The sequence below is a fragment of the Centroberyx gerrardi genome, chromosome 7 (assembly GCF_048128805.1).
Source record: "Centroberyx gerrardi isolate f3 chromosome 7, fCenGer3.hap1.cur.20231027, whole genome shotgun sequence".
NCBI classification, from domain to species: Eukaryota; Metazoa; Chordata; class Actinopteri; order Beryciformes; family Berycidae; genus Centroberyx; species Centroberyx gerrardi.
In genome coordinates, this window is record NC_136003.1 from 24,453,266 (window position 1) to 24,479,780 (window position 26,515).

The 26,515-nt window shown below is 46.7% G+C and overlaps 2 protein-coding genes across 2 annotated transcripts in view; one reads left to right on the forward strand and one right to left on the reverse strand.

Annotated features, from left to right (window-relative positions):
* Positions 1 to 24,545, forward strand: part of znf385c (zinc finger protein 385C) — a 76,498-nt gene extending 51,953 nt beyond the window's left edge. Inside the window, exons 2-9 of the mRNA XM_071909832.2 lie at positions 5,736 to 5,878; positions 11,315 to 11,425; positions 15,749 to 15,980; positions 20,684 to 21,061; positions 21,467 to 21,654; positions 23,080 to 23,178; positions 23,785 to 23,874; positions 24,315 to 24,545. Coding sequence (XP_071765933.2) covers positions 5,736 to 5,878; positions 11,315 to 11,425; positions 15,749 to 15,980; positions 20,684 to 21,061; positions 21,467 to 21,654; positions 23,080 to 23,178; positions 23,785 to 23,874; positions 24,315 to 24,545 — 1,472 coding nt within the window. The remainder of the gene's footprint in view (positions 1 to 5,735; positions 5,879 to 11,314; positions 11,426 to 15,748; positions 15,981 to 20,683; positions 21,062 to 21,466; positions 21,655 to 23,079; positions 23,179 to 23,784; positions 23,875 to 24,314) is intronic.
* nkiras2 (NFKB inhibitor interacting Ras-like 2) overlaps positions 1 to 26,515 on the reverse strand; it is a 415,504-nt gene that overhangs the window by 377,079 nt on the left and 11,910 nt on the right. The gene's annotated exons all lie outside the window — the stretch shown is intronic.

Sequence of the window (26,515 nt, forward strand, 5' to 3'; positions counted from 1 at the left end):
CTCCACACACACACACACACACACCCACACACACACACACACACACACACACACAGGGAGACACTGACTAAGTAGTGAGGGAGAGAATGTAATTGTGTTCACAACAAACGGACAAGCAGACACTTGACTGTTCAGGCATCAAACGGGGTTGCAGATCTGTTCTACTCATTCTACTACTAATATTCCTTGCACATATTTGCCGCGTGAACCATATCTGCCTACTGCATACACATACACACACACACACACACACAGACACACACACAGCGGAATACAAACCGTCACGTGCAGTACACACAGTCATCAACTTACACACTCCAATACACAATATACAGTCGCAGCGCAGCCAGCACAGCATGCCAAGTGACCCAGAAAAAGAAGAGGAAATGTAATCCAAATAAACAACTTTAAAGGCTTTAAAGGAAGGTGAGAAAGGCAGAGACAGAAAGAGGGAGAGAGAGAGAGAGAGAGAGAATGAGGGGATTCTTTGTAGAAATTTGAAATTGCATGCCATTGAGGATAGTTTAGGCCAATATTTTTTGACTAAAGTGCTTTCCAGACATGAAAATCTCCACCAAGTTAAATTCAGTGCAAAACCAGCAGAGAATCAGAGGTTTATTAGGCCGCGCCTCGGCTTTGTGTCTCGGGTCTTTCATTTGATTTGCTGTATGCGTCATGATGAGATGATCTCTGCGGCTATAAAGGAACAAATATAATTCTGCCCCTTTCATGCACAGAAAATAATCAAATTGGCTGAATAGAGAGCTAATTTAAGTTCCTTCATCATCTCTGTGCTGTTACATCTAATCAAACTCAGATCCCTTTTTAAACTCAGGTTTGCAGATAATCATCGTACTTGGGGGAGGGGGTGGGGGGGGGCGAGTGAGGGAAGAACGGATAGAGATGGAGAGGAATAAAGAGCGGCAGTCTTTAATTAAAAGTGATTGCGGTTAATGTTCTCCGTCCATGCTGTAATGGTTCCCACAGTGGCCCTCACACAACCTCCAGATCAAGCGGAAGTTAATTGGCTGTTAAGACGTACTTTTGTTTCTTTCTCTCCCTCTCTCTCTCTCTCTCTCTCTCTCTCTCTCTCTCCCTCTCTCTCTCTCTCTCTGTCTCTGGAGGACTGCAGGACATCCAGAGGCAGCGCAATGTCATTTCATGCCTGCGAACGGTCGTGAGCTTCTAATACACCATGAGGCCAATTTACAATTTCCCAGGCACGGCATGTGCGCGACAGCCATATGTATGCATAGCATGTCTTAGGTTATTTCATACCTCAGTTGAAAGGCTCCGTTGGTTGGGCTTTCTAACTTAAAAAAAAAAAAAAAAAAAAAAAAAACCTCCAGTTCTATATTTATGCAGAGCGTTGTTGTTGCTGGCTCTTCCTGCCCTGTCAAATCCGGTCCCATCAGCCTGTGGTCTGAGGCAGGGCAACGGCTGCTGGGAAGTTTATGGGGTGGGTGGGTGGGGGAGGGAGGGGGGGGGGGGGGGGGAGGGAGGGGGAACAGTGTGGCAGATGCACGATGAGCAACATCTTGTTGTGACTGTGAGCGTGCGTGTCAGGACTCGACTGTGTGCACATTTGGTACGTGATGGCGAACATCACTGACGGGCATATGAGGACTGTTTCAAAACATCTCCGAAGAGAGGGTTATTATGAGAACTTGGCATCTGATGAATGAATTATCCACATGGTGCAGAATAATTATGGTCATATTGTGCCTGTACTTTGTGCTCATCATTACACCGGTCAGCGATTTCCCTTGCAAATTCCTCCACAACGCGTTCCACTTTGGATGTGTAGATATTCATTATCGCAGCTGGATAATCAGATCAGAAGCCTGATGGTGGAGGTCTGACTGACAGTCCAACTGTTACTCCGCAGGCAATCACAGTTGAACAGCTGAGAAGTGGCGCGTGATGCCCTTAAAACTCTGCAGAAAGACGATGCGGCTCTGACCACAGCGACTCCCACAAACACTTGTCTTTACAAAAAAAAAAGAGCGAGAGACAGAACAGAGAACAAGAGAAAAAAGCCAGCTCCATCTCTGGTGTTTTCTTTTATCATTTTCTTACACAGAGGATTTTTATCATGTTTTTCTTCTCTCTCTCTCGCTCTCTCAGGCTCTATAGTGAAACTGCATAATAAAAGTCATTCTCTCTCTGAGTCTCTGTTGTGCGTCGCTGAAGGACGCAGCAGCAGCAGCAGCAGTAGTAGACACATCTGGTAAGATAGTAAGCAGCCTTTGGTCTCATTGTACCGACACTATAGCCAAGGTCACAAGGGTCCTTCTTTAGTAGCACCATACACCATGTCCGTGTAGTTTCAGTCTCTGTGAGGAGGTAGAGATGAAGACGAAGAGAGCCGGGGAAGACTGGAGGCTAGACCCTGGGCTGAGAGCAACAGGCGGGAGGGAAAGAAGGTTGAGATCCACTCACCCAGCTCCAAAGCAAACCCTGCTGTGCCAACCATTCCAGATAATTACACTGGGCCACAAATAGAAAGGCAGTTTTCTCTCCTGCCCGACCCTCTCCTTGCCTCCTTCCTTTGCCGCTCAACAGGGGTTTGCATGGGAGAGGGGGCGGGGGCGGTTGTTGCTGGGGGTGGAGGGGGGGGGGGGGGGATATTTAGACGCGAGAAACACAATTTGTCACAAACCTAAGGGACCACTGGAGTGTTGACAGGAGAATTACAGTAGAAGGACTAAACGGTTGAGCAGCTAATTCTGCGATAGCGGAAGAGGAATGAAGGGGGAAGCTGTGCTTGCTTGTGCATGCGGGAATCCATTTTTTTTTTTTCTCATACAAGTAAATAGAAAACAATTGAAAATCAGTGTTTGAGTCCTATGCTCTGTATTCACCGCACACACACACACACACACACACACACACACACACATCCGAATAGATGCGATGCGACGGTGGCTGTTGTGTAACCGAAGCCCAGTGAGTCATGAGAGGGAGGAATGCGTTGTTGTGATGGTTGGAGGAGGAGGCCGGCCTGGGGAGAGACTGGCGGAGACAGTCAGATCCGTTAGCAAAGTCATCTGGGAGAAACAGAAAGAGACCGGACATTTGGTTTCAGGCCTTGCCTCAACTGCCAGCGGTTGTCTGGACCCTTCGACCACAAGTGAGGCATAAATAAATCTGAGCCTTGATGCAGACATGACTTTGGACAGAACACGCACGTAACCGCACACGCACACGCACGCACACACGCACTCGTACAAACACGTGCACGCCCACACAAACAACTTCAAATGAGTGGAAAATGACGCGGTGTGATAGAAGGAGGTTATCCGGGGCTGCAGGGTGAAATAAGCCATCCATTCCCCTTGTACACACACGCACACACACACACAAACATGCGCACACAAGAAGCGCACTTGTACACGCACACACAGTTTTATGCTGCTTTGCTTTAGAGTGCACACCTACTGTATAGTCGCACACAATATGCGGCAAGTGCAAAATTATAGCTTCTTTGACTGTGTGTGTGTGTGTGTGCGTGTGCATGCGTGTGTGTGTTTGTTCACTCGTGTGTTTATATTCACCCCCCCCCCACACACACACACACACACACACACACACACCCCCCTCCCCCGGGTGCTATTTGTTTTCAGAGGTGCGTAGGCAGTTCTGTTTGTATGTGTGTGATACTCATCTAGTACATGCGAGCACACACTCCTTCAGTTGCTTGTCGTGCGTCCCTGGATTCAGGCTGTGCCTCTGTGGCAGCGTTATCATCCAAAAAGGCAAACAGCCAGCCCCTGATTTAATAAGCTGCCTAGGGAGTCACAGAGAGGTGGGGAAGCACTATCAGCTGATAACTGTCCTCCCTGCAAGCCCAGCTTTTTCTCTGATAGCACTGCCAAGAGAAGACTCAGCTCCACCTCATTTTGTATGTGTGTGTATGTATGTATGTGTGTGTGTGTGTGTGTGTGTGTGTGTGTGCGTGTGTGTGTGTGTGTGTGTGTGTGTGTGAACGCTCTCCTGCCGGCTGCGGCCCACGTGTCTGTGGGCTGTGTTCATCCTGTGCTGCATCTCTCCGGGTGTCAGACAGACAGCAGTGGAGAGCCCACGCATGGCAAAGGCAGACCTGAGCCTACACTACTGTGGAGCATATGCTTGGCGCTTCAGCCTTTCAACAACCCCCCCACTCCCCCCCAACCCCCCACCCCCCCCCCCACCCCTCCCCTCATCCACCCGACACCCCCCTCCCCCAACCCTCCAGAGGGAGAGAGACATGCGGGGCGGGGCCAGCTGCCAGTCCAGCCACGCTGCAGTAAAGTACAGGAAAGACTCCTGGCAGATCCTCCTCTCATCACTCTGTCGCTTCATATTGCTGTCGTGTCGTCGCCATGCCAGAACTTTTGGCTTTGATACCACAACTAAGTTTAAATATCTAAAAATACAATGCTGCCATGATACCATGCCAAACAAGAAAAAAGCAGTCACAGAACCGCTGTGCTTTATTTGAACAATTTATGTTACTCCATTGACTTGGACAGATTTGTAGCAACAGGGGTTTTGATGTCGGCTCTGTAAGTGAAATCGTTCCATCTGGCGCCAGTTTTGTCAACCAGTTAAGGTGGACTGGAATCCAGTTCAAGATGTGGTGGACCGTGAGATGCTGTTGCAGTGTTTTCAGTTGTTGATTCTTCATTTATCAATCAAGCAGCTCAAGCACTGTCTGATGCAGTTCTTCTTCTTTCAACTATTCCAATCCGCACATTTGCGCCCTCTGGAGGTGACGTTAAAATGGAAATGGAATTTCAGATTGCAGGACATTTTTGACTGCTAGCTATGAAGATCATTACAGATTTTTTACTGTGAGACTGCTGTTTCTGACCTCACCTTTAACTCTGAGTAATCCCACCATCTGTCTCTGAAATCTCTTTCTCTGTAATAGACGATCTCCTCCCTCCCCCACCCTGAGAAGGAGTTCTTATATGGCCAATCTCATCTATGTCTAAGATGCTGGTGTTATTGTGAGGTTAATCATCGCCTTTTCTATGGTGTGCATTATCGCACTCTGATGCCACCTCCTTTACGGTGTGTATGTTCTGTTATATGAGGGCTTCTATGATACGCATACTTTGGGGTGGCCATGGCGACCCACAGATGACACCGATGATTGATCCTGGAGCTGGGATAAGTGCCTGCGCACCGCCGAGCGCACCGGTCCACTGAAACGCAGCCAGGCGGAAAATTAGAAATCTCTTCATCCCTGGTCCATTTGAAATCCGATATCTCCCATCTTCCCCTCGCGCAGGCTCTCACTCCTCAGCCAATAAATCAGTAATTAAATGATGTGTTTGTGCGTGTGTTTGTGTGTGTGTGTGTGTGTGTGTACATGAGTGGCAGGTGCACGTCCTTGAAGGATTAGCCTGGGCAGTTGGGGTGATGGGGGTTTTCAGCGGGGTCACCAGCAAGCGTGGCCTACACACACACACACCTTCTTTTTCCTCCAGAAACACAGAAACAAGCACTTGTGCACACACATACACATAAGCTCTGAGTGCGACAGTGTGTGATGGGTGTCGGTTGGAGGTGTTACGGTGCCTCTGGTATCAAATAAATCAAAGTCAGGCTTCCCAGACACCTCAGAGCACGGACCCGCTGAAACCCTCAGTACTCTTCCACTCTTACAGTGGTACCGGAAATGTCCCTCCTGGTAACTCTTCCCTGTCGTTTCCTGATCTCGGCGTCTCTCTCTTTGTGTTGTCCAGGTACGTCGGCCCAGGGCAGCCCCCTCCTGGCTTCCCTGCCTGTCCCGGGACGGCCCTTGCAGCCTCAACTCGACCTCAAACACTTCCTGCCCTTCAGACTCAATGGATCCTCCCCCCTCAGCCTCTTCCCCAACTTTAACACGGTGAGTCAGACGGTTTGCCGTGTAGTTTATATCTTGCTGTAGCTAGTCTAATCAAAGCCTGTAGTCTTTTTTTAGATACTGTGACGAATAGCTTTTAGACAAACGGGGAGATAGCAAGCCAGAAATCTCAGCACCTGGCAAAGTAATAGCTGTGTGGTATTGATCAGCAGCCCTATAAACCCCTCGCAGACATATTAAGGTCATTTTGTGCTATGGGGCAGTACAAATTTTACTTATTGCACCTACAGTATATGGGTTAGGGTTGTGGTCCACATATACACTACCAGTCAAAAGTTTGGACACAGCACATTTTTCTTTATTTTTATTATTTTCCACATTTTAGAATAATAATTAAAAAATCAAACCTATTAAATAACACAAATGGAATTATGCAGTGACCAAAAAGGTGTTAAATCAAAACTATCTTATATTTTAGATTCTTTAAAGTAGCCGCCCTTTGCCTTGATTGAAAGGCAAAGGCTTTGGAAAGAAATTCATACATAGGCATCAACTTCACTATTTATATTTGTCTAAAAAAACACATTTCAAGCATTTAAGCATAAGCCTTTAGATCAAAATGGCTTTAAGATAATGAAAAGCATGGTACATTCAATCAGATGTGTCCAAACTTTTGACTTGTAGTGTAAATTTCGTCCCAACGTTCCTCCTCACGCTGGTTAAGACTGACTGACTGACCAGGAAGGCAGACCTGTAACAGTTTGTCCTTAATGCCAGCCTTCCTGTTATTCAACCACACTGCAATCTGCCCTGCCAGACCTCTGCCTCCCATCCTCGTCCTACACACTCCACCTCTCTATCTGTCTGCAGAGGTCTGGCCCTGGGCTTGGGGTGCTAATCTTTATTCAAGCAGTGTTTTACCTCTCAGCATTGCTGTTGTCACTCCAGTATCAGCGTTTCTACAGATGAGCCTCCATTACTTTGTTTCAAAAGTCAGCAATAAACTGTACAGTTTTCAAGCACCTTGGCTCTGGTGCTTATCTCGCCTCGGCATCTGGAATTAAAAGCTTGTGTCTTTGATCCTTTACTTACCGGCAGTATACCCATTGTCGTTTTTGTGTGTGTGTGTGTGTGTGTGTGTGTGTGAGAGTCAGTGCTTCTGATTTCTTTGATCCTACTTTTACAGTGTGTCTGCGTGTGTGTGTGTGTGTGTTCGCTTCTTTCCTCGCTCTCTGTGAAACCATCTCGAGTTCTGTGGTCTGTAAATGAAACATAAGCCATGGCTTTCTCTCCAGCATACACTTTACACCTTTTCAAACAAAGCGAAAAAAGGTAGGATGAGAGAGAGAGAGAGAGAGAGAGAGAGAGAGAGAGAGAGAGAGAGAGAGAGAGAGAGAGAGGTAGGGCCACACAGACATCTGGGCGGCTGGTTCTTACAGCGGAGGACACGTGTGAGGGGGTGGATGAGACATACATGTGTGCTGTATGATGTGTGTGTATGTGTGTGTGTGTGTGTCTGTGTGTGTGTGTGTGTGTGGGGGGGGGGGGGGGGGTCCTCCAACCTGCTGTGTGAAAGGTGCTGTTTGTTCTCTGCCACCCACCGCCTTCGGTCCAGGAGTCAGCCATACTGCCCCATGGAAAATCCAGCATGCCAAGCCACAAAGCCAGCATGGAAAGCAGCCAGTCCTCCGACAGTCTCGTGTATTAATACTGGTAATACTGGTGGTGCTGGTAGTTCAGGGCAAGTCTGTGGTCAGTGTTTTGTGTGTGTGTTTTGCTCACTCCATGTTTCCATGGGGAAATTAATCTTTTCTTTTAATGACCACTCCAACCAAGATCTGTGGTCACAGACTCACAGCTGTTTTCAGGCCTTTATGTTGTCAGGCAAGAAAAATTAGCAGCAACCCAGCAACAAAAATAGTTCATATTTAAATGCACTTTTTGTTTTTTAAACATCCAGATGTATGATACACATTATCCACCCTTGATAATCGAGAAAACACTCATTCACCATCTATTTTTAGATCTCGATTATGATCATTTCTGTATATATTTTTCCAAATAGAAACCCGTTAACAAAAACTGCCTCATTAGTTGCAGCCACTGTAGCAGGAAGAAGCAGTAGAATGAATGCAGCAAGCTAGTATAGAGGAAATTATATTTACCGAGTTACCATGCTATTCAGTCAGCTATTGTTGAATAGAATATAACTCGCAGTAGGACATGGAATCTACCACTGCCAGAATGCAGAAATTATGATAACCACGGAAATAACATCAAATCAGTGTCGCTTCAGTCCCGGGAGGAGATGATTAGCCTCCATAACATACAGTCTGACGGTGCAGCTGTGGCATTAATCACAAAGTCCATTCAACAGGGAGCCGCAGGTTCTCTTAGCCCTGATAAGGCTCACGTTGTCCTGGACGTGTGCAGGGGGGGAAGATGAATGCACCTGTCTCCAAAACTAAATAGCCTCCAGTTTCCCTGCTGTCCTTCCTTACCCTCCCCCTCTCTCTCTCTCTGTCTCTCTCTCTCTCTCTCTCTCTCTCTCTCTCTCTCTCTCTACCTACCCTGAAACTCCATCATGGGCTCAGCCGCCCGGCGCTGGATAAGTTCTGTCTGCACCAGGACGGCGGGGGAGGACGGAGGGCCTGGACAATAGACGCATTTATAGCGGTCGGTTCAGGATGGCTGCGGACAGACAATGGGCACATTCTTCAGTTCCTAAAACAAATAGTTGTGTGCAGCCTGCCCTGCTAAGGTGGACAGAGGGCAGGACGAGTGGGAGAGCTAGGTTTCCATGGCCAGGCTTTGGCTTGTGAAGGGAAAAGTCAGTTGCTCCCCGAGGTAGTTTGGAGTCGTGTAGAGAAGAGGCCAAAATAAAGCAGCGGAGGCAAAGATACCCCTGAGGGAGAGGTATAGCTCCAGCGTGGAGGTTTGAGTGTCAGGTGTGTTTATATTCTCTCTCACACCTGGCCTTGAGGAATCTGGAGTAAACAAGACTCCGCTCTCGCACAGGCGGCAGCAGCCTTTTGACAGGGGACGGCTCTGTGTGCGGCGAGGAAGGATCCGGCGTTGTTCAGGCTTGTGTCTCAGTAAGACAGTAAGGCAGCGCCGGCCGCCCCGCCGCAGATGCACCAACACGCCTTGATCTCTGGGCTGCCGGGGGCCGCCGGTGCCACTACAGCTCCGGTTACACTGAGCGTGGCGGTCTGACCCGGTGTGGTGGGGAACAGCGCTCTCCCCCGCCGCCCCCCACCTCCCCCCCCCCCCCCCCCCCCCCGGCCCCGTCTCCCATGTGAGCAAAGGAACAGATTCAGACTCAGGCCCGGGCCCGCCGCCAGCCCGGGGACAGATCCAAGGTGATTGTTATATGCGATACCATGCTGAAGGGTGCTGCAGTGAAATCAGCTGTCATCATGGAATGCAGATCTTCTAATGAAGCTCAGTCGCCGCGGCCTCGGCCTTCTCCCTCAGCTGTTTATAGTATGCCGTCCCGGGACTCTCCGCGGTCTCCGCACAGACAGTTAAAACCATATTTGTCACATAGTCTATCCAAAGTCTCACTCCAGAACCGCTTCCCCATGAGTCATAATCTCTTATACAGTCACATTCCTGGAATCACAATAGACCCTAACTGCATTAGAGTATTAGCCCCAGCTAGGCCTGTAAGAACTGGGCTATGCAGTTGTGCTACAGCCAAACTTGCTTATCCAACAGAGCCTGTGTGGAGAGTAACATGAGTGCTTATAGATGACAAACTCATGGTAATGTTAACCACAACTCAACAGTATGGTGAAAGCAGCAAATAAGAGCATTAGCATCCGGCAGATTCACTGACAGTGTTTACATACTCAGAATATCCTGATTAACCCAGTTACTCAAATGACCTGGTTTTGAATGCATGCAAACATCATACGTATTATTCCTTTCACTTTTGGTTTTCGTCTGTGCAAACTCGCATTATGTGTGCATTTGTATGTCAACAAAAAACATGGCAGGGAGCAGTATTTACTACAGTATTACTATTGAGATCATCATTGCCTTCCCCTGTATTAGAAGTAACCTCAGTCAGAGATGGTGCTTTTTTATCCTTTTTAGCTGGCAGACCGTTCTATCTTCAGGTCAGTGCAGGTGCACAGGAATATTCAGTTAACTGGTTTATTTATGGCAACAGAGAGACTCAATCGCCGGGTATCAGAGGTTCATGTAAACAGCTTAACCTGAACAAGACCTTAACCAGCGTATGGCCATGTGCCAGGTTACTCCGTGCCTGTACACGTAGCCACTGATGTCTATGTCAGACACGTCATACGCAAAGCCCCGGGTGTCACAGACCGACCTTGAAGGGAGAATTTGAGCTTCTTCTGCCACAAACCTGCTCTGTAACAGATAGACCGTCCACCCCATGCCCCTGCTTCCTCGCTCCCTTTTTAAAAAAATATTTTGATACATTATATTCACCCAGCAAGGAGGAAATTCTCTTTTTGCCCTCTGGTTGGATAGAGCAACCTGGAGCAGAGAGGGGAGTTAAAGGAAAAATCCACCTTCAGATATTCTTACACTGATATGTATCATCAATCTGTGATGTTCCATGTATTCCAGGAGTTATTTTGTGATGGAGTGATGTATTTAACTTTTTTGGTCTATCTACTTTCCCTCAATCTGCCTCGTCTGCTTCTACTTCAGTCAGTGATTTCCTACATTTCTGAGAATGACTTTCAACAGCACCCAGAGAACGGATGTGAACTTGTTACATTCAGCTGTGGGATATACCGTACATGCAGGTGAAGAGAGTGATAGCGATAGCAGAGTGAGAGAAAGAAAAGTGAGAGTCCGCACCCCCTTACGCAAAAAGCAACATGTCTTGTGGCTGCTTTGCATTCTGGTCTATTGAGGCTACTGTCAGTGGAGAAATTGGTCTCTCTGCCTCTTCTTCGCTGGATTTCTCCCTGTACGATTGTCTAGGTGAGTCTAGATAGAAGCCCTTGCTCTTTGATTCTGAGGGACTGACACCAAAACCTGACATTTACTTATAGCTGAAAAATTTTCCCCTATTAGACTCCATTGTAGCTGTGCTGGAAATAGACAGACATCATGTTGTCTATGTTTGGCCAGCTATCCACGGGAATAAGAAAAATTCATCACCGTACAACAAAACAGGCTCTGGAATGCAAGGTACATCGCCAATAGCTGTTTTTTTCCTTTAAGTATCTTACTCAAAGATGCTTTAACAGGTATGGCCACAGTGGGGATTGAGCCTCTGGTTGGGGGGTGACCTCACCTCACTAACCATTAGACCATCCTGCCACGCAGACATAGTTCACTTCCCGTGTTTTAATCTCTCTTGTGTGTTCTCTGTATATTCTGTTGTGATTATGTGTTGTTTTCGCTGCACCCAAATGTCTGTATTTTTGTAAAATCTTGAACTTGGAACTAACGCTGTTTGCCCTGGTCTTCTCTCTCTCTGTCTCTCAGATGGACCCAGTGCAGAAGGCAGTGATCAACCACACGTTCGGTGTCCCTCAGCCTCTCAAGAAGAAACAGATTATCTCTTGTAACATTTGCCACCTGCGCTTTAACTCGACGGTAAGAAGTGCTGTAGTGCCTATATGGCTCTGTGTTGTGTTGCGTTGTTTATGAGAGACAGGTCAAGGGACAGACAGAGAGAGAAGGAGACTGCATGCAAGACTGTGTAATTTACAGCATAAAAGAAATCTGAACCAGAGTGAGTCTAGCTTCAGAGAACAACATCTCTCTTTGTTTTCTGCCTCTGCCATCCTCTTGAATGTTGGTTTTTGAAAATATGGCCGTTCCAAAATTACCTGAGCTCTTATCTTCCTCGCTGACTCATTGTGTGCGTGTGTTTCTAGGTATCTACGTGTGTGTGTGTGTGTATATGTGCATGTTTGTGTGTCTGTCTGTGTGTGTGTGTATGCAAAACAGAGAGACTGCAAGCGCGTCTCCTTTTGCAATTTTCTTTACCTTTAAATCAAAAGGTAGTCATTTATTTATCTATTTATTCGCACATAAAAGTTAGTTCGGTTTTCCCTTAAGTGTGTTTGTGTGCGTGTGTGTGCGCGCGCGTGTGTGTGCGCGCGCGTGTGTGTGTTGTTTTGGTGTGAGGGATTAGACAGCAGGGAGAGCTGCCGTTTATCAGCAAAGAGCAGAAACAATCAGCAGCCCCAGCAGGAAGCAGCATTCTCAGCTTCTCGTTCCATTTCTCCCATCCCTACCTCCAGCACACACACACACACACACACACACACACACACACACAAATACATACACGCTAACATGCATGCTTGTACACCAACACGAACACATACACACAGTCGAACATCCTGCGACATTTCATGCATATTCACATAAACAAATAGACAATAGTCCGGAAAGCTTTAAGACATCTCAGGTGTGGGCACAGTAAAACACACACACACACACACACACACACAATGTTTTTGGGCTCCATCTTCAAAGAGGGGCAGAGACACAGGAGACGGTGAGCGGAGGGGGAGAGAGCAGACACAGACGTGCTCTTCACACACTAGAGCAAATCCCATTCCCTGCCTCTGCACACCGACTTAAAGAGGAGCGTCAGGTCTGACTGTAGCTTTATCTGTCTCTCCGAGGGCAAGGAATACTTCCCTAACACAACCATGCACCCTGCTTTGGAGTTTGCTCAGATATCATATCAAGTTATCCTTATGCATAATGCTCAAAGGCGAAATAAGTCAGGTTTTTACTGCCCCATAGACAGTAAAAACCTTCCTTACTGGCTTTCAAAACTCATTCAACTGGACTGTGTTTTGAGACAAAACTCCCCACCTATTGTAATTTCAAGACACTCACAATCCACCTGCTCAGTAGTGGAGGGCGGTGCTATGAGCGAGTGACCGCCCTCGCAAGACATTTCCGCTACGAACGCTAAAAAGCCTTGTTTTCAAGGTAAGGAAATGACAAAGCAGTGTTATTACGACAGTATTTTGCATCTTTTGCATTTTGAAACACTTTCTGCTGGATCTCTGCTCTAACTAGCTAGCCTACTCGTCTCTAATGTGAAAATGTGACTTTATTGTTTGTGTCAGTTAACAGGCCACCGTAGCTCAAGGGGACAGGAGTGTGCGTGTGTGTGTGTGTGTGTGTGTGTGTGTGTGTGTGTGTGTGTGTGTGTGTGTGTGTGTATAGGGAGGAGACAAGTTCTTTCCATGTTGTTGCAATTCTTACTGGCTGCCAATAGATGTTGATAGAGGTCATATATTGCTTAATGCCCCTTTGCTAATAACGCAATTATTATATAGCATGGATATCATCAGTGATATAGTGTCAATTTATTGATATTTTGGGATATACCTTGTTGGGTCTAGACTAGGCTGGAATAGTCTTTTACATTACGAGGTGTTTTCAGTGTACATTCCTCCTATTTCAGAGGCAGTGGGGTTGAAACATTGTAAAATAGAATAAATATGTGGGAGCTTTGGCAGCAGTGTGCGGTGTTCTCCTTTTCCTTGTAAGCTGCTCCACTCCAGCACCTGCTAAGAAATTTTCATTGGCAAGGGCGTATGTTTCTCCTCTTGTTCACCATGGTACAGAGGCTACTTTGAAATGTGCTTAAATAATTACACAATACAAGGTAATTGGCCTGCATGGATTTATAGCACAGTGATTGCACGCTGCAGCGAAAAATAGCGTAAAGACAAGGGTGACTGGTGCTTTTGATAACAAGCTGTGTTTTAAAACATGTGCCCGTAAAGTTAAAGCCCAGTGAGTAATTACTTAATCAGTGGTCAAATCAAGAATCCCTTTCTAAGAGCCTTGTATTTCCCTGAAGTCATGCTGGGAAGGCTGCTGATGTGAAAACCAAAGCTCATTTCACACCTTGTCCCTCCGTCTCCGCCGAGATTCAATTGGACGGAGAGACGGGCGGCGGGGAGGGAGCCGGCCGAATTCGTCACGTCACGCTAATCTCCGAGGCCTTTTCACGGCAGATCAGTCAGCCGATGTGCTGAGGTATTCAAGTTGTGTTTACAGATGCTTTGACAGCCACGTTATTTATAGGCCTGCACTATATCACACCATTAGGTTCGCTAATGTGAAGTCTGCGCGCCCGACTGCTTACCCTGTTTACCCAGACCTTTATCTGTTTTAATAATATAGGAGAGCTGTGGGAGGTGGGTGGTGGTGGTGTGTGTGTGTGTGTGTGTGCGTGTCTGTAATCTTGTATCTACATACTAACACGGTGCATGCGGTGATCTTTTTTATTGCTATCGCGCTTAATGTATTGTTGATGCTCAGGTAATCAGGGAAATCCACATTCAAAGCCAGCAGCTGTATGTGTTTCACTCACTCTAATGAAAAAGTCTCTCAGTGTTTGCGAGTCTGTTAGTCATTTCTGAATGTATTTATTCCTCGCTTAGGAAGCCTTCAAAGCAGAGCCCGGTCTCCCTCCTCAAGTTGTTTAGTGCCTGAGGGTTTGCATGACTTATTTGTTTAAGCAGTATTAACTGTATGAGGACTAGGGTGAGGGATTGCTACCGTGGCTGAACGACTGCGCCTCACCCTGCCCGGCCCTAGATAAACCTGTTAAAACCAACACACACTTTTTGAGGAGTTTTATTCCATGATGCGGTAGCCTACATCCATTCTGGAAAATAGTCATTACTTTGTATCGAGAACTTTAACTGGAAATTAACTGCTATCCCATATAAAATACCACATTTTTTTTTATTTTGTGTCTCATTTTGGAAAAAACTCTTCAGTTAGCCGTGATTTAAAGCATACATGTGTATATATTAGTGCTGAAACGATTAGTCGATTAATCGATAAGTTGATCAACAGAAAATTAATTGATTATAATTTTGATAATCGATCGTTTTAATCATGTATCAAGTAAAAATACCAAACATTTACTGGGTAAAGCTTCACAAATGCTAAGAGTTGCTGCTTTTCTCTGTTTCATATAATTATTAAATTAATACATTGGGGTTTTTTTGTCTGCTGGTCAGGCTAAGGAAGCAAAAAAAGGATCACTTTAGGCTCTGGTTACTTGCGATGGGCATTTGGCATATTTTTGATATTTTCTACACTAATCGATTAATCTAAAAAATAACCGCTAGATTAATGGATGATGAAAATAATCATTAGTTGCAGCCCTATTGTATCAGTAGGCGGGTATGATGCTTTCCATAGTGTGTTCAAAATCTAGATCTGCTCTTTCCACCCAAAGCGATCACATCTGTCAAGGCAACATCTCTATCGCTGGCAGCAGCTCATGAGAGCTGATCCTCAGAGGTTGTTTTAGGTTTTAATGAGTGATCTCTGTATTGATTTCCTCGCTCTTCCTATGTATTCACGCTTGTTCTGACACCGGGGGCTTTGCTCATGGATTGAACGGGGCCGTGAGAATGATGGGAATGTGAAGGTAAAATGTGATCCACACAGGGCGAGAACGGCGTGATCGTGTGTATTGCTGCATCCAAAGTCAGTCAGAATGTGATTTGGTTCTGACTTGTGTCCGTAGTGTGTCGTGTGTGTGTCCATGTGTGATATACTGGAGTGCTAAAACGTGTGAGATTAGTATGTGTTGCCACATGTGTCTAGGATATGCAGTGGGCTGACTCTCACAGTGCACATTAATAGGATAGTTGTGGAGATGGGATCCTCTCTCTTGTTGCATATTACACATGCAATTATACCTTTGGCCTCCCAATGTGCCAGCGCTGTTATCAGGTAGAAACAGACTCTCCTCCTTGCAGCCTGTGTGTGCCCGCGAGAGAGAGAGAGCAAAAATGCAGGCGCACATTTTAACATTTATTTCACGTGTGTTCGGGTCTTCAGAGCAGATAATGCGTTGAGTCTAACGCTCCCGTCTCCCCTCTCTCCTAACCTCCCGCCCTCTCTACTCCCCCGCAGAACCAGGCGGAGGCCCACTATAAGGGACACAAGCACGCCCGCAAGCTCAAAGCCATGGAGGCCCAGAAGAACAGGCAGCGGCGGGCTGGGGAAGCCTCGTCCGCGGGAAGGGAGCGGGACCGCGACCGGGACCGGGAGAGAGACCGGGAACGGGAGCGGGACAGGAGCAAGACGGCCGCCTCTGAGGCCGCGATCCCCGCGCTCATGGACACGAGCTTGATGGAGGGAACAAGTAAGTCGACCGACAGAGACGGAGAGACGGGGGTGAGGGCCGATCCGGGGAAAAGGAAACGCTCTTCGTAACCCATCGTTCTTCACCCCTCTCCTTCTTGATGATTGCTCTATCGCGGTTTGGTTCTTTATGTCCTCTAATTCCCTTCCTCCACTCCATTTCACTTTGCTATCCCACCTTTCATCTTTATAATCCCTCTCCATCGCTTCCTTACAACCAATCCTTCTCGCCCTTCTCGCATCCATCTACAGCTCTTGCCATTTCTCTCCTGTTGTCCCATCCTCCTCCTCCGTACTGTATATCTTCTCTACCTCCCTTATCTCTCTCCCTCCATCCCATTGTGTTATAGGCCGTGATTACATCTTCTGTACCCCATCCCCTCAACGCTTCTGCGCATTGAAAGCTTATCAATTTTCAGCTCATGCTGTCCTCGGCCCCCTCCGAACTGGGCCTCTCTACCCACGCCCAGTGATGGATGGAAGGCTCCGAAGCTATGGGATTGTGGGATATCTGGGAGCGAGGGATGTTGTGTTAATAAAGGGACTGACTGAGATCGATCGGAGTCTCGGTGGGGTCGTTTTTACCCCTTTTTTGCCTCTTCATTTCCCCCCGCTTGGCTCCCCTCCGCTCCCTCTCGCTCTCTCCTGTCTATCTATCTTGGTTAGAGAGGTTAGCTGTAGAACAAGAATTGGCATATTTGTGCAACATGAAAGAATGACACAAAGCTCTGCCTGAGTCGAGAGGGAGCAAAATAGTGGTTAGAGGCTTTTTATTTGAGGGGTTGTCAAGTAGAAGATAAAGTTGAAAGAAATCAAAGGCACTCATCTTCCTTTACAAGGAGTTAAAATGTTTTCATATTGGTGGTGTAAATATAGACATTTTAACTTTTGATGAGGAAAAAAGAGTGCTTTGGTTTTTCTTTCAGCATGATACTTGTTGGCTGTACTACTAGACAAGGCTACAACTTTAGCTTGAAGAGCGTGAATTGCTGTGATAGCATTTTGGCTGTAGAGTGAACCCATTACCTTCTCATATTACACTTGTCTTGGTCCAAGCTTTTCATTTATCCATCCAAAGCAATGGGAGTGGAAGGGCAGTAGAGCGGTTTTCCTCCTCTCTCTTCTGCTTTCGTACTTCATCCTCCTCTCCACTTCCCTTGCCCCGGAGAAGATCGCTATCTGAGCTGAATTTCAAAATGCGCTTGGATGCTAGAGGGAATATCAGTGAAGAGATATGAAGGTATTGGGTAAGGAGGGAGAGTCTGTACTTTATCCCCCTCATACACACGCGCGTGCACGTAGACGCACGTGCACACGCAAACACACACGCACACACGCACTCACAGAGGCAGACATTTTTGCCGTGAGCACTGAGAGTCTCCTTCAGAAAGGAGAGAGTGGACAAAAGACTGGGAGCCTGATAACGCTCTCATCAAATCTCATTTTAATATTCCGCCGTTGCAAGGAGAGGTCTGAAAAAGGGAAGCAGAAGCAGACACGAAACGAGATGATGAGTGGAAAATGAAAGATAAGATGAAATGAATGAAAGAGAGAGAGAGAGAGAGAGAGAGAGGGAGGAATGGGAGAGAATGGGGGGAGGTCAGTGGAGAGAGAAAGTAGATAAGTCATAGCTAGTTTTTATGCTGTGAATAATTTTACAGTTCCAAGGCAATTTTGTGAGGAGGAACACTCTTTAATAAGCCCAATTGTGTGATTGGCCTGATGTGAAATTGAAATGCAGCGGAGCGAGCCGGTGGTGGCATGCACCACAATGCCAACCTGTAATGGAATAGCGCTCCAAATTAACACTCTATGAAATTAGTTATGTCTGCCATGAAACTGAAGGCTGGTGGGGAACTGTCTGAGGGTAATGCCCACATTGTCTGCCATCAAGAACCAATAATGCACCTGTCTGCTTCTCCTCTAAGGAGACTGGCTGGCTCAGGATAATCAGACTTCCTCCACACACACACACACACAAGGTCAGCCTCTTCATCTTCATCAGCATACCTCCGACTGGACGTTTGGACACAGGAAGCCACTTGCATTCATAGCTGCAGGAAGATCTTTTGACCAGGGGTGCTGCTGAAAATCACAGTACACAAGAGCACACGGCTTAGAAAGAGCTCTCCAAGTACATTTGGGCCGGTGCCACTCAGTGAAATGGACTAGGTAATTTGAATTTAGGCCTGTATACACTGGTACCAAACTGAGCCATCACAGCAGAATTGGGAGACGTAGCTAGTTAGTAGCTAATTTGATGTGTCCAGTGATTATTAAAAACGCTTCACTGAATTTAATATTGTAACATCTGGCAGGGCCAGACACAAACCTTGGACCTTAAGCTACTCAAGCAACGACACTACCACTACACCAACAGTAATATCCCATATGTCAGTTTAGCTACTGGGCTTTAATATCTCAGAGTGTCCCACGTTCAACTGCAGCATTACTTCTGGCCCAGTCTACCGCAATACACCCAACTTATATTGCCTGATAATGAAGGGTCATTTTGTTTTGAAAAAATGCATTGCATATAAGTTCTATCGCATTACAGTCAGCATTCTCAACTTCTCCCATAGTTCCTGCAGGGATACTTCCATTTAGGCTACCACAACAATTGGTGCAGAAAGATGGAGAAGAGTAGAGGGAACATTTTCAGTCTTAGAAAAGAGCTAATGAACACTTGAAACACAGACCAAGAAGAGAGGGAGGGCATACAGACAGTGAGTGAGTGAGCGAGCGGCGGGCTAGCGCCTAGAGACAGAGGGCCTGCATCATCCGTGACAAGCATCAATCACCCCAGGCTTTGATTGACTCTGCTGTTGAAACCTTCTTCAAGGGAACTCTGTCTGCCATCACAGTAATGATGATTTAAAGCAAGAGTTTTACCCCAGGGAAGCTGTTTATGTTCTCAGACTGCCTTGGATCACTGGTTGCAGTCAAAACTTAGCGCTTAGTGTCTGTGTGCATATGTGTATGTGAGTGTGTGCATTGCAAATTTAGCCTAATGAGTCCAATCTTCATATTCATTTGGTATTTGGCTGTGGTTAAAGTTCTCACAGGATCAATCTACTGAGCAGCGATCTCTTCAGATGTGTTTACACTCTAAGCCTGTCAACTTTAATTGGACTATTAAGACTTGGATTAAATTCCCTTCAAGTTAAAGAAAACTGATGATTGCCTACACGACATTGATCTGAATATCCATATTTTGCTACTGTGTGATTTGCAGAGTTACTCTCCACAGTGGCCTTGTCATCACTGCCAATATGCTGGCCTTTGGTCTGACAGTTTGCCAATCTTGGTGGCAGTTCCTGTCATCATGTAGACGGTCAGAGGGCAAGCGGGATGATTGACGAGCAGACAGACAGGAGGTGTTTTCTGGGGGACCCGATGGGGGAGAGGGGGGCACTTTATTTGTGTCACAGCATTTGTTGACCCCAGTCTGCGCAAATCAGCAGCTCTTTTGATATGAGAGCCATGAGTAGACGTAGTCATTTTTTTGCTGTGCAGGTTTGGGTTTAGCTTCTTTAAAGCCGGGATACCTGAAACTCAGCGGGGATATCTGAAATGATTCTTTGCTGAATGGGGTCCTTCATGATCCGAGACCTCTGGATTTTCAGAGAGGACTTTGATTCCCCCCAGCCTCCATGTCTTCCTCGGTAAGGTGCCTCCTAAATCCATTGATCAGTATCACTCCCCTCTAGAGACTTCTCGGGTGGCCCCGTCTTTCACATAAGCTCAGGATCATACCAATCCCCCCCTCTACCAGGGGAGCTCGAATCCCCCAGGGGTCACTCTCATTACAGCGAGGGGACTGTCTAATCTTGCTCTTATACAGGTTCCTTTTCTGCAGCAGGAATGAGAGAGGAAGACCCTTATCTCCAGTGATGAATTTACTCTGGGACGTAAAAGGGAAAAATCAATGGAGCGCAGTTGCAGTGAAAAGGGATGGTATGTGTGTGTGTGTGTGTGTGTGGAGGAGAAAGCGCAGTAAATGAAATGGAGATATTCAGTGAGCGTAGCACACAGTGCTCTGGGGTGAAGTGTGTGACTCCCTTGGGAGGGCGATGGGGTGAAGGGGAGATGTGCGTAATGGAACTCCAGTGACTTATCGGCCGGGCCCGGCAGTCGATGGGTTTGTTTATATTGACTGAGCCTTGGGTCCTTCACTTGATATTTGAATAGTGAGGGGAAGAAAAGGGGGAGGGAGAGCGAATGAGAGAGGTGGGGGTGGGATGGGGGGCGGTTGGGGGAGAGGGTGGGGGGGCTGATGGCATTTACTCCCTAAACCACCGCTAATCTAGTCCGTTCCACATGGTTTAAAACAAAGGCTGATACTATATCGGAAAATGCCACAAAGCCAGCACTTGAAAAGCACCCTTAATGTCTATTCCAATATTATATTAAAAGCTGAATGGTTATTTGGAGATAAATTCTGCTGACTTTATATTTGCACTCAAAAAGTTTATTCCATCTCAAAATATGATTTGATGTTTTACTACTTAAGCTTTGCAATGGGATTTTTCCAGCTATTTATGCAGTACACCAGCAGCCTAAAATCAGTTCTGTCAGACAACATCATGCTCTGTTGGAGTTTATTGATTGGGATGGAGAAAGCTAATGACTGTATCTATAATAGGATTCTATTGGCTGCTGCACAGTTTGCTGATCTTCCTCTTATTGCTGCCTTTTTCACAGGTCTTCAGTCTGATCTGGAACCAGCCAACCTGGAGGTGAAGCTCGAGGAGAGTCCCAGGAGCTCAGTAATGCTGACGCCTGTGTCTGAGGTTTCCTCTGTGGAGCTGGCCACCCTGTCCCCTCCCCAGGTCTCCCCTTCCTCCCAGCTCTCGGAGACCGCCTCGGACACCAGCGCCCCCGAGGCCCCGGAGGCCACCGAGGCCGCCGAGGCCCCGGGCGCTGCCGCCGAGTCAGGCAGCCAGCCGGACACCTCCAGCACAGACGGGGAGCCCCGCACGGATGAAGACAAGGACCCCAAGAAGAGCAAGGCTCACCTCCATTGTCCCGTCTGCAAAGTCACAGTCAACTCCACCTCCCAGCTGGAAGCACACAACAGTGGTAAGAAGATGCTGTGACACTGAAGTTTGTACTTTCCCTTCAAATCAGATGCAGCAGCCATACAGGAAAAAAAATCCCTCCTCTCTCTCTTTCTCTCTCTCTCTCTCTCTCTTTCTCTCTCCTGTTTAGCTCTGTGTCTCTTTTTTCTAGCTCTTTGCTCTTACATGATCATTCTATGGTCACAGGAATGTTGTAAAGGCACTAAAACCCTGACCCGATTTTTGGTTGCTTGTCATTTTTGGCGATCTAGGAGTTGAAGCACTCATTGTAAGTCACTCTTGATCAGACCATCAGCTAAAAAATGTAAAAAAAAAAAAAAAAAACACCTAAAATGTAAATGTAAAATCACTTGATTTGCAAACCTGTGACAAACCTGCCATCTGCCTGCCTCTCTCTCTCCGCCAGGTACAAAGCACAAACTGATGCTGGAAGGTCAGAGCGTCCAGCCCCGGCGCAGGGGGAAGGTGGTGGCGGCGCGAGCAGCCTGCAAGAGCAAGCGGCTGGGCAGCAAGGGCAGCGTGGGAGTGCCCAGCAAGAACTTCCAGTGTGAAGTGTGTGAGATCTTTGTGAACTCTGAGACCCAGCTGAGCCAGGTGAGCAGTTACTTACAGTGTACTGTTGCACATGCACGTATGGTAGACTGTGGATTTTATATTCCTTTGAGAGAAAACAACCGGTCAGGTTTCTTAAATCTCTATGTGACTCTCTCTCTATCTGACATGTGGTTATTTTCCATCATCAAAGGCGCTCCAGCAGGCAACGTACCAAATTCATAGATCGAAATGGCACACTGAATGAACTTTAGCTAAAAAAAAAAAAAACAGTGGCAGGATAGGGAGGCTAAACGGCAAGAGCTATCACCCTGGAGCCTCTCTGTCCTCCTGGTGCTAAGTGAAATGAAAGATGAAGAGAGGAGTGAGGGCTTGGAGAAGTCCTGTAGATTTGTCAAGGCACCCTGAGTGAGAGTGTTGCTAACCTGATAGGATTGCATTCAAAAGGCTGTGGGCACAGAAGGACTGTTGACTGTTCGGGGAAAACACACTCGAGCCCAACCAAGTCAGGCAATGGAGAAAATGTCGCATATAATTACCTCACCTCCACGTACAGATGATGTGGCTGCATAATTAATCAGAAAACAGAATTGCCTGGACATAGCAAACTACCTCCTTACACATCGAGGGACTAATATTGCACATTTTACTATGAACAGGCTGACCTCTGATGTCACACTTCACCCTTCTCTGTAAAAGCTAGCACAAAGCTATATTATATGATTTATATTAATGGTGTAATTTTAAAGATCTTAGTTAATCCACATGCACATGTTTCTGTAGAAGAGGCCAGATTTTACAATACCCTGGTGGTGGAAATGTGTGTGTACTCAAATTAATGCAGCAGTTTCATTTACAGCCACATGAATGAAGCTATTCAGAGCAGCTTGTGAGTGAAGGAGACATTTATGCAGCAATTATTTTTTCCACATTAGACAGATATGCATCTCATGGTATAATTGACTGCAAGGCTGTTCCGTGAGTAGGGATTTATTTACCACACATTAATGCAAGATACGAATGCCTCAGGTATTTAATATGTGGTTACACTGGCATGGACGTTATCACACCATGCCGGTAAAGTAATTTCTCCCCTTTTGATGTTCATTAAATCCTACATCTGAGTGAAGGGATGGGTCTTGGAAACTTTGCCTATGCTGAAATGGAATGTGGAAAAGACACAGGATATGCTGGCATGTGTGTGTCCAGCCTGGCCGCACTAGCCTTAAATGCATTCCACTGGCACTATTCAAACATCCCCCGTCCCGGGAGGACATAAGCCCGTTAGTAGTGCAGCAAGACAGGGAGAGGTAGGAAGTAATGTGATGTAATTTCTGCGCACCTCAGTCATATTGAATGTTGTATCCATTATTAATTCAATAGACTGATAACATTTGAAGTTGTTCCACTGCGGTACAACAGATGCTTGTTAGCCCACTAATGGCATTTCTGCTGGTCTCTCCGCAGCACATGAATAGCAGAAGGCACAAGGACAGGCTGGCAGGAAAACCTCCCAAACCCAAATTCACCCCCCACAGCAAGAGCCAGCCAAGCTCCAGCTTAGCGGTAAGTCACAGAAAAGTCTCTTGTAAAGAGACAAACAAACAAAACACTGTCACGCAAATATGTGCGCATACACACACTCAAGGAAGACAAACAAAGTATAATTGCCTTTCTGTTACGACAGATATGCTTGAACATACTGTAAACACAAGGCAAAATTGGAATAAATTCGGGGAAATTAATCTAAATCTAGCTCGTAAAGTAATGCATTTTCAAACACCCGCTTCAATTTATCTGTGTTACAGTTAACTGATTTGACCCCAACCCTGACATGCCTATAAATGCACACACACACGCAAACACACACACACACACACACACACACACACACTTAGGCCTCATTACATTGCCCTTAGGGGTTTCTCTGTCTCGGTGAGCCAGCATGCCTGTGTGCCTGTACTGTCACAGAGGTTAAGCACACCGCTCTGTTGTACTCAATGAGTCCCCTACCCCTGAGACAGGTCTAAAATAGTCCTGCTCTCCCTCACTGACCAGCTCTGACAACAGCAGCCTGAATCAGCACTCCAGATTAATCACTTCTCTGCTCCTGTCATATCCGCACCTCCCCATTTCTCCTCCTCCTCCTCCTCTTCCTCCTCCATCCTACAGAACGTGAGATGGAGTGGCTATGCAGGCGGGGCTGTGTCTGCCATGAAGAAAGCGTTCAGCCAGTACAACCTCACCTCCCTCTCCTCGCAGGTCAGTGGCAGGAGAAGCCGAGACTGGGGTTGGATTGGAGGACTTTAGGCCTGGCAATGGGCAGGGGACTGAGCAGAAATGCTGATTAAATCATGTTAACTTCATAAAAGCTGTAGAGTAAATGCCTGCCACTTAATCCTTGTCTTGACTGAAATGGGCTGCAAAGCGTATCTGTATCGTAGTCCTAGCATTAGCCTATTATGTGTAATTGATTAATGAGTGTTCATGAGACAAGCCATCAGGCAGCCGGTTCTCTCTGGTATTTATTGTAGGGAAATGTATGAAGACAGTTAGCCTAGGTACTGTAACTACTGTGCTGTGCAAAAAAGGCCATGATTTTCGATAACGTGAGTAAATGCGCGCCCCTCTGACATGAGCCTGTTTTCTTGTATTGTATTCTTCTCTCTCACCCTCACCGTTCCCCCTCCTGTCCTCTCCAGACCAAACTGGCCTTGCAGAAGCAGCTGACCAAGAGCTTGACAACTGGCTTCCTGCCCAGCCCCCTCACCCCGCCAACTCTGTGCACGGTGGCAACTAACCCGCTGGCCCTGCGCCACCCGGCGGGCACCGCCACCTTCATCCAGACCCCCTTCCTGGGCCCTGCACTGTTTCGGCCGGCCCCGGGGCCACTGCGGGCCACTCACACGCCCATCATCTTCTCCCCCTACTAAAGACTCGACCCGCTTCCCTTTGAGCTCCACCCTCGTCCCTTTACCGAACCCCCTCAGCCCTCCCTTAGTGTGATCCCACGTGACAAGGGCCACACGCAAACTATGCAGCCCGCCAGACCCAAGATGAAAAGAGTGCACGAGCCCCGGCCCTCAGTCGGCCCGAGAGCAGCTCCTGTCCCGAAGGCCAAGATCCCGTCTCCCCGCCATGCCTTCTGTCTGCTCCTCCTATCATGACCTTAGGAGCAGTACCGACCTCCAGACAGTGACTGGTGCAAGGAGGTCTCTTTTATAGCCATTTCATGGGTCAACATGGTTTGGATTATGGATATTATTGTGTAATTTATTAGAGAACAAACATAGAGAAGTCTAGATGTATGTTTAGTGTGGTTGCCACAAAATAAGGTCCCTTTACTTGATGCTCTTTTAAAACATTTTTAACTTATTGGTTTTGGGGTTTTATGAAGGGTCAGCGTATCGTAGGCCGTGACAGCAGCTGAACCCAAGTCATCCTCCTGAACGGCTGGACAAGACAGGTTGACCAGCCTTTTTCAGATCCACAAGCTCAATGCAGTCAGGATCATCTGGTGTCAAATGGAATCGCACTGTATCTTGGATATGGCAGAGATCAAACAACTTTCTGGACAAGTACCCACTCTCTAGATAAACTTTTGAAGGACAAATGTGCAGGTCCTTGTCATGAGCTCATGTGGACCTATAACTGTGTCCATGATGAGGCTCCATAGCACCGTACACACCTCCAGCCCTCTCCCAAGCCGTGAACTCATATGATTAAATCATTTCCTCCTTTCTCTCTTTGTTTCTGAGTCACAGCCACAGTCATAGCCCCTCATAATTTATTTCCTGCCCTGTATCCCCAGGATTAAGCGCTCATTAAGGTCCTGAAAAGGTCAGCTTGTCAACTTGACTTTGTTTCAATTTTCAAATCTGTCCCCTAGAAAAAGATTTTTGCTCTCGCCCAAGCTAGCAGCGCAAAAAACCTTTCTGCGGATATGGGTGTCTTACATTGTGAAAATGCCATTATTTCTTTTCCCTCGTGATTGATAGTTCTCCTTCCCTCCTCCTCCACCCCACTGTCCTCACCTCGTTGTTGCCCTTAAATCTCTCTTGCGTTATCTCAGCATGAGTTGATGAGGAGCAGGGAATGCCTCCCCCAGCACACACACACACACAGATACTGAAAACACACATAATGAAAAGACAAAGGAAAGGACTTGATAGGATTTCAAAGCTCAATGAAACATTCGGATGACAGTGGTTGGAGGGACTGCTCACCCAGTACTTGACTGACATCCTATTGCAGCGTCTGCACACAGCGAGGGAGGGAACAAAGCACAGTGCCATGGCAACCACATTAAAAGCACCTTAAAACTGAGTTACTTACAAAAGCAATGAAAATTGTTTTGATGTTTATCTTTTCTGTTCTTTTTTTGCTGTAGGTGTACATTTTCACAATATCATGTCAGTTTAAGTGAGCATTTTACTTAAAAAAAAAAAAAAAAAAGAACAATCACGTGAGAATGATCGCATTATGGTTTGTCCATGACTAAGACAAGTCTGGCTCTCAGATCTCACATTTAAAGCAATACATTCAATAAGTTTATGTTTATGATGTTTCAGTGTGTCGATGGCTTTATCTATTCTATACTGTACACTCCCGTAACAATGTATTATGTACTCCTACACAGCCAAGGGCCAACTCTGAATTGTCAGTGAAGAGTCATTGTGAAATGATGGGCTGTCCGGATGGTACTGCCCTTGATGCTTGATGCTCATGGTCAGTCTCCGCATGTTGTGACTCTGGGCTGAACTGTTCCATTTATAGTTGCTCTCGCGCTGCGGAGAGGCTGCTTCAGCTCAGTATGACATTGCTGTTTCACCTTTTAGTGGGAACAGGAGAACTTTTGTATGACTTTCCACTGAGCGAACGGCGTTATGTTAGAGACAAGTGT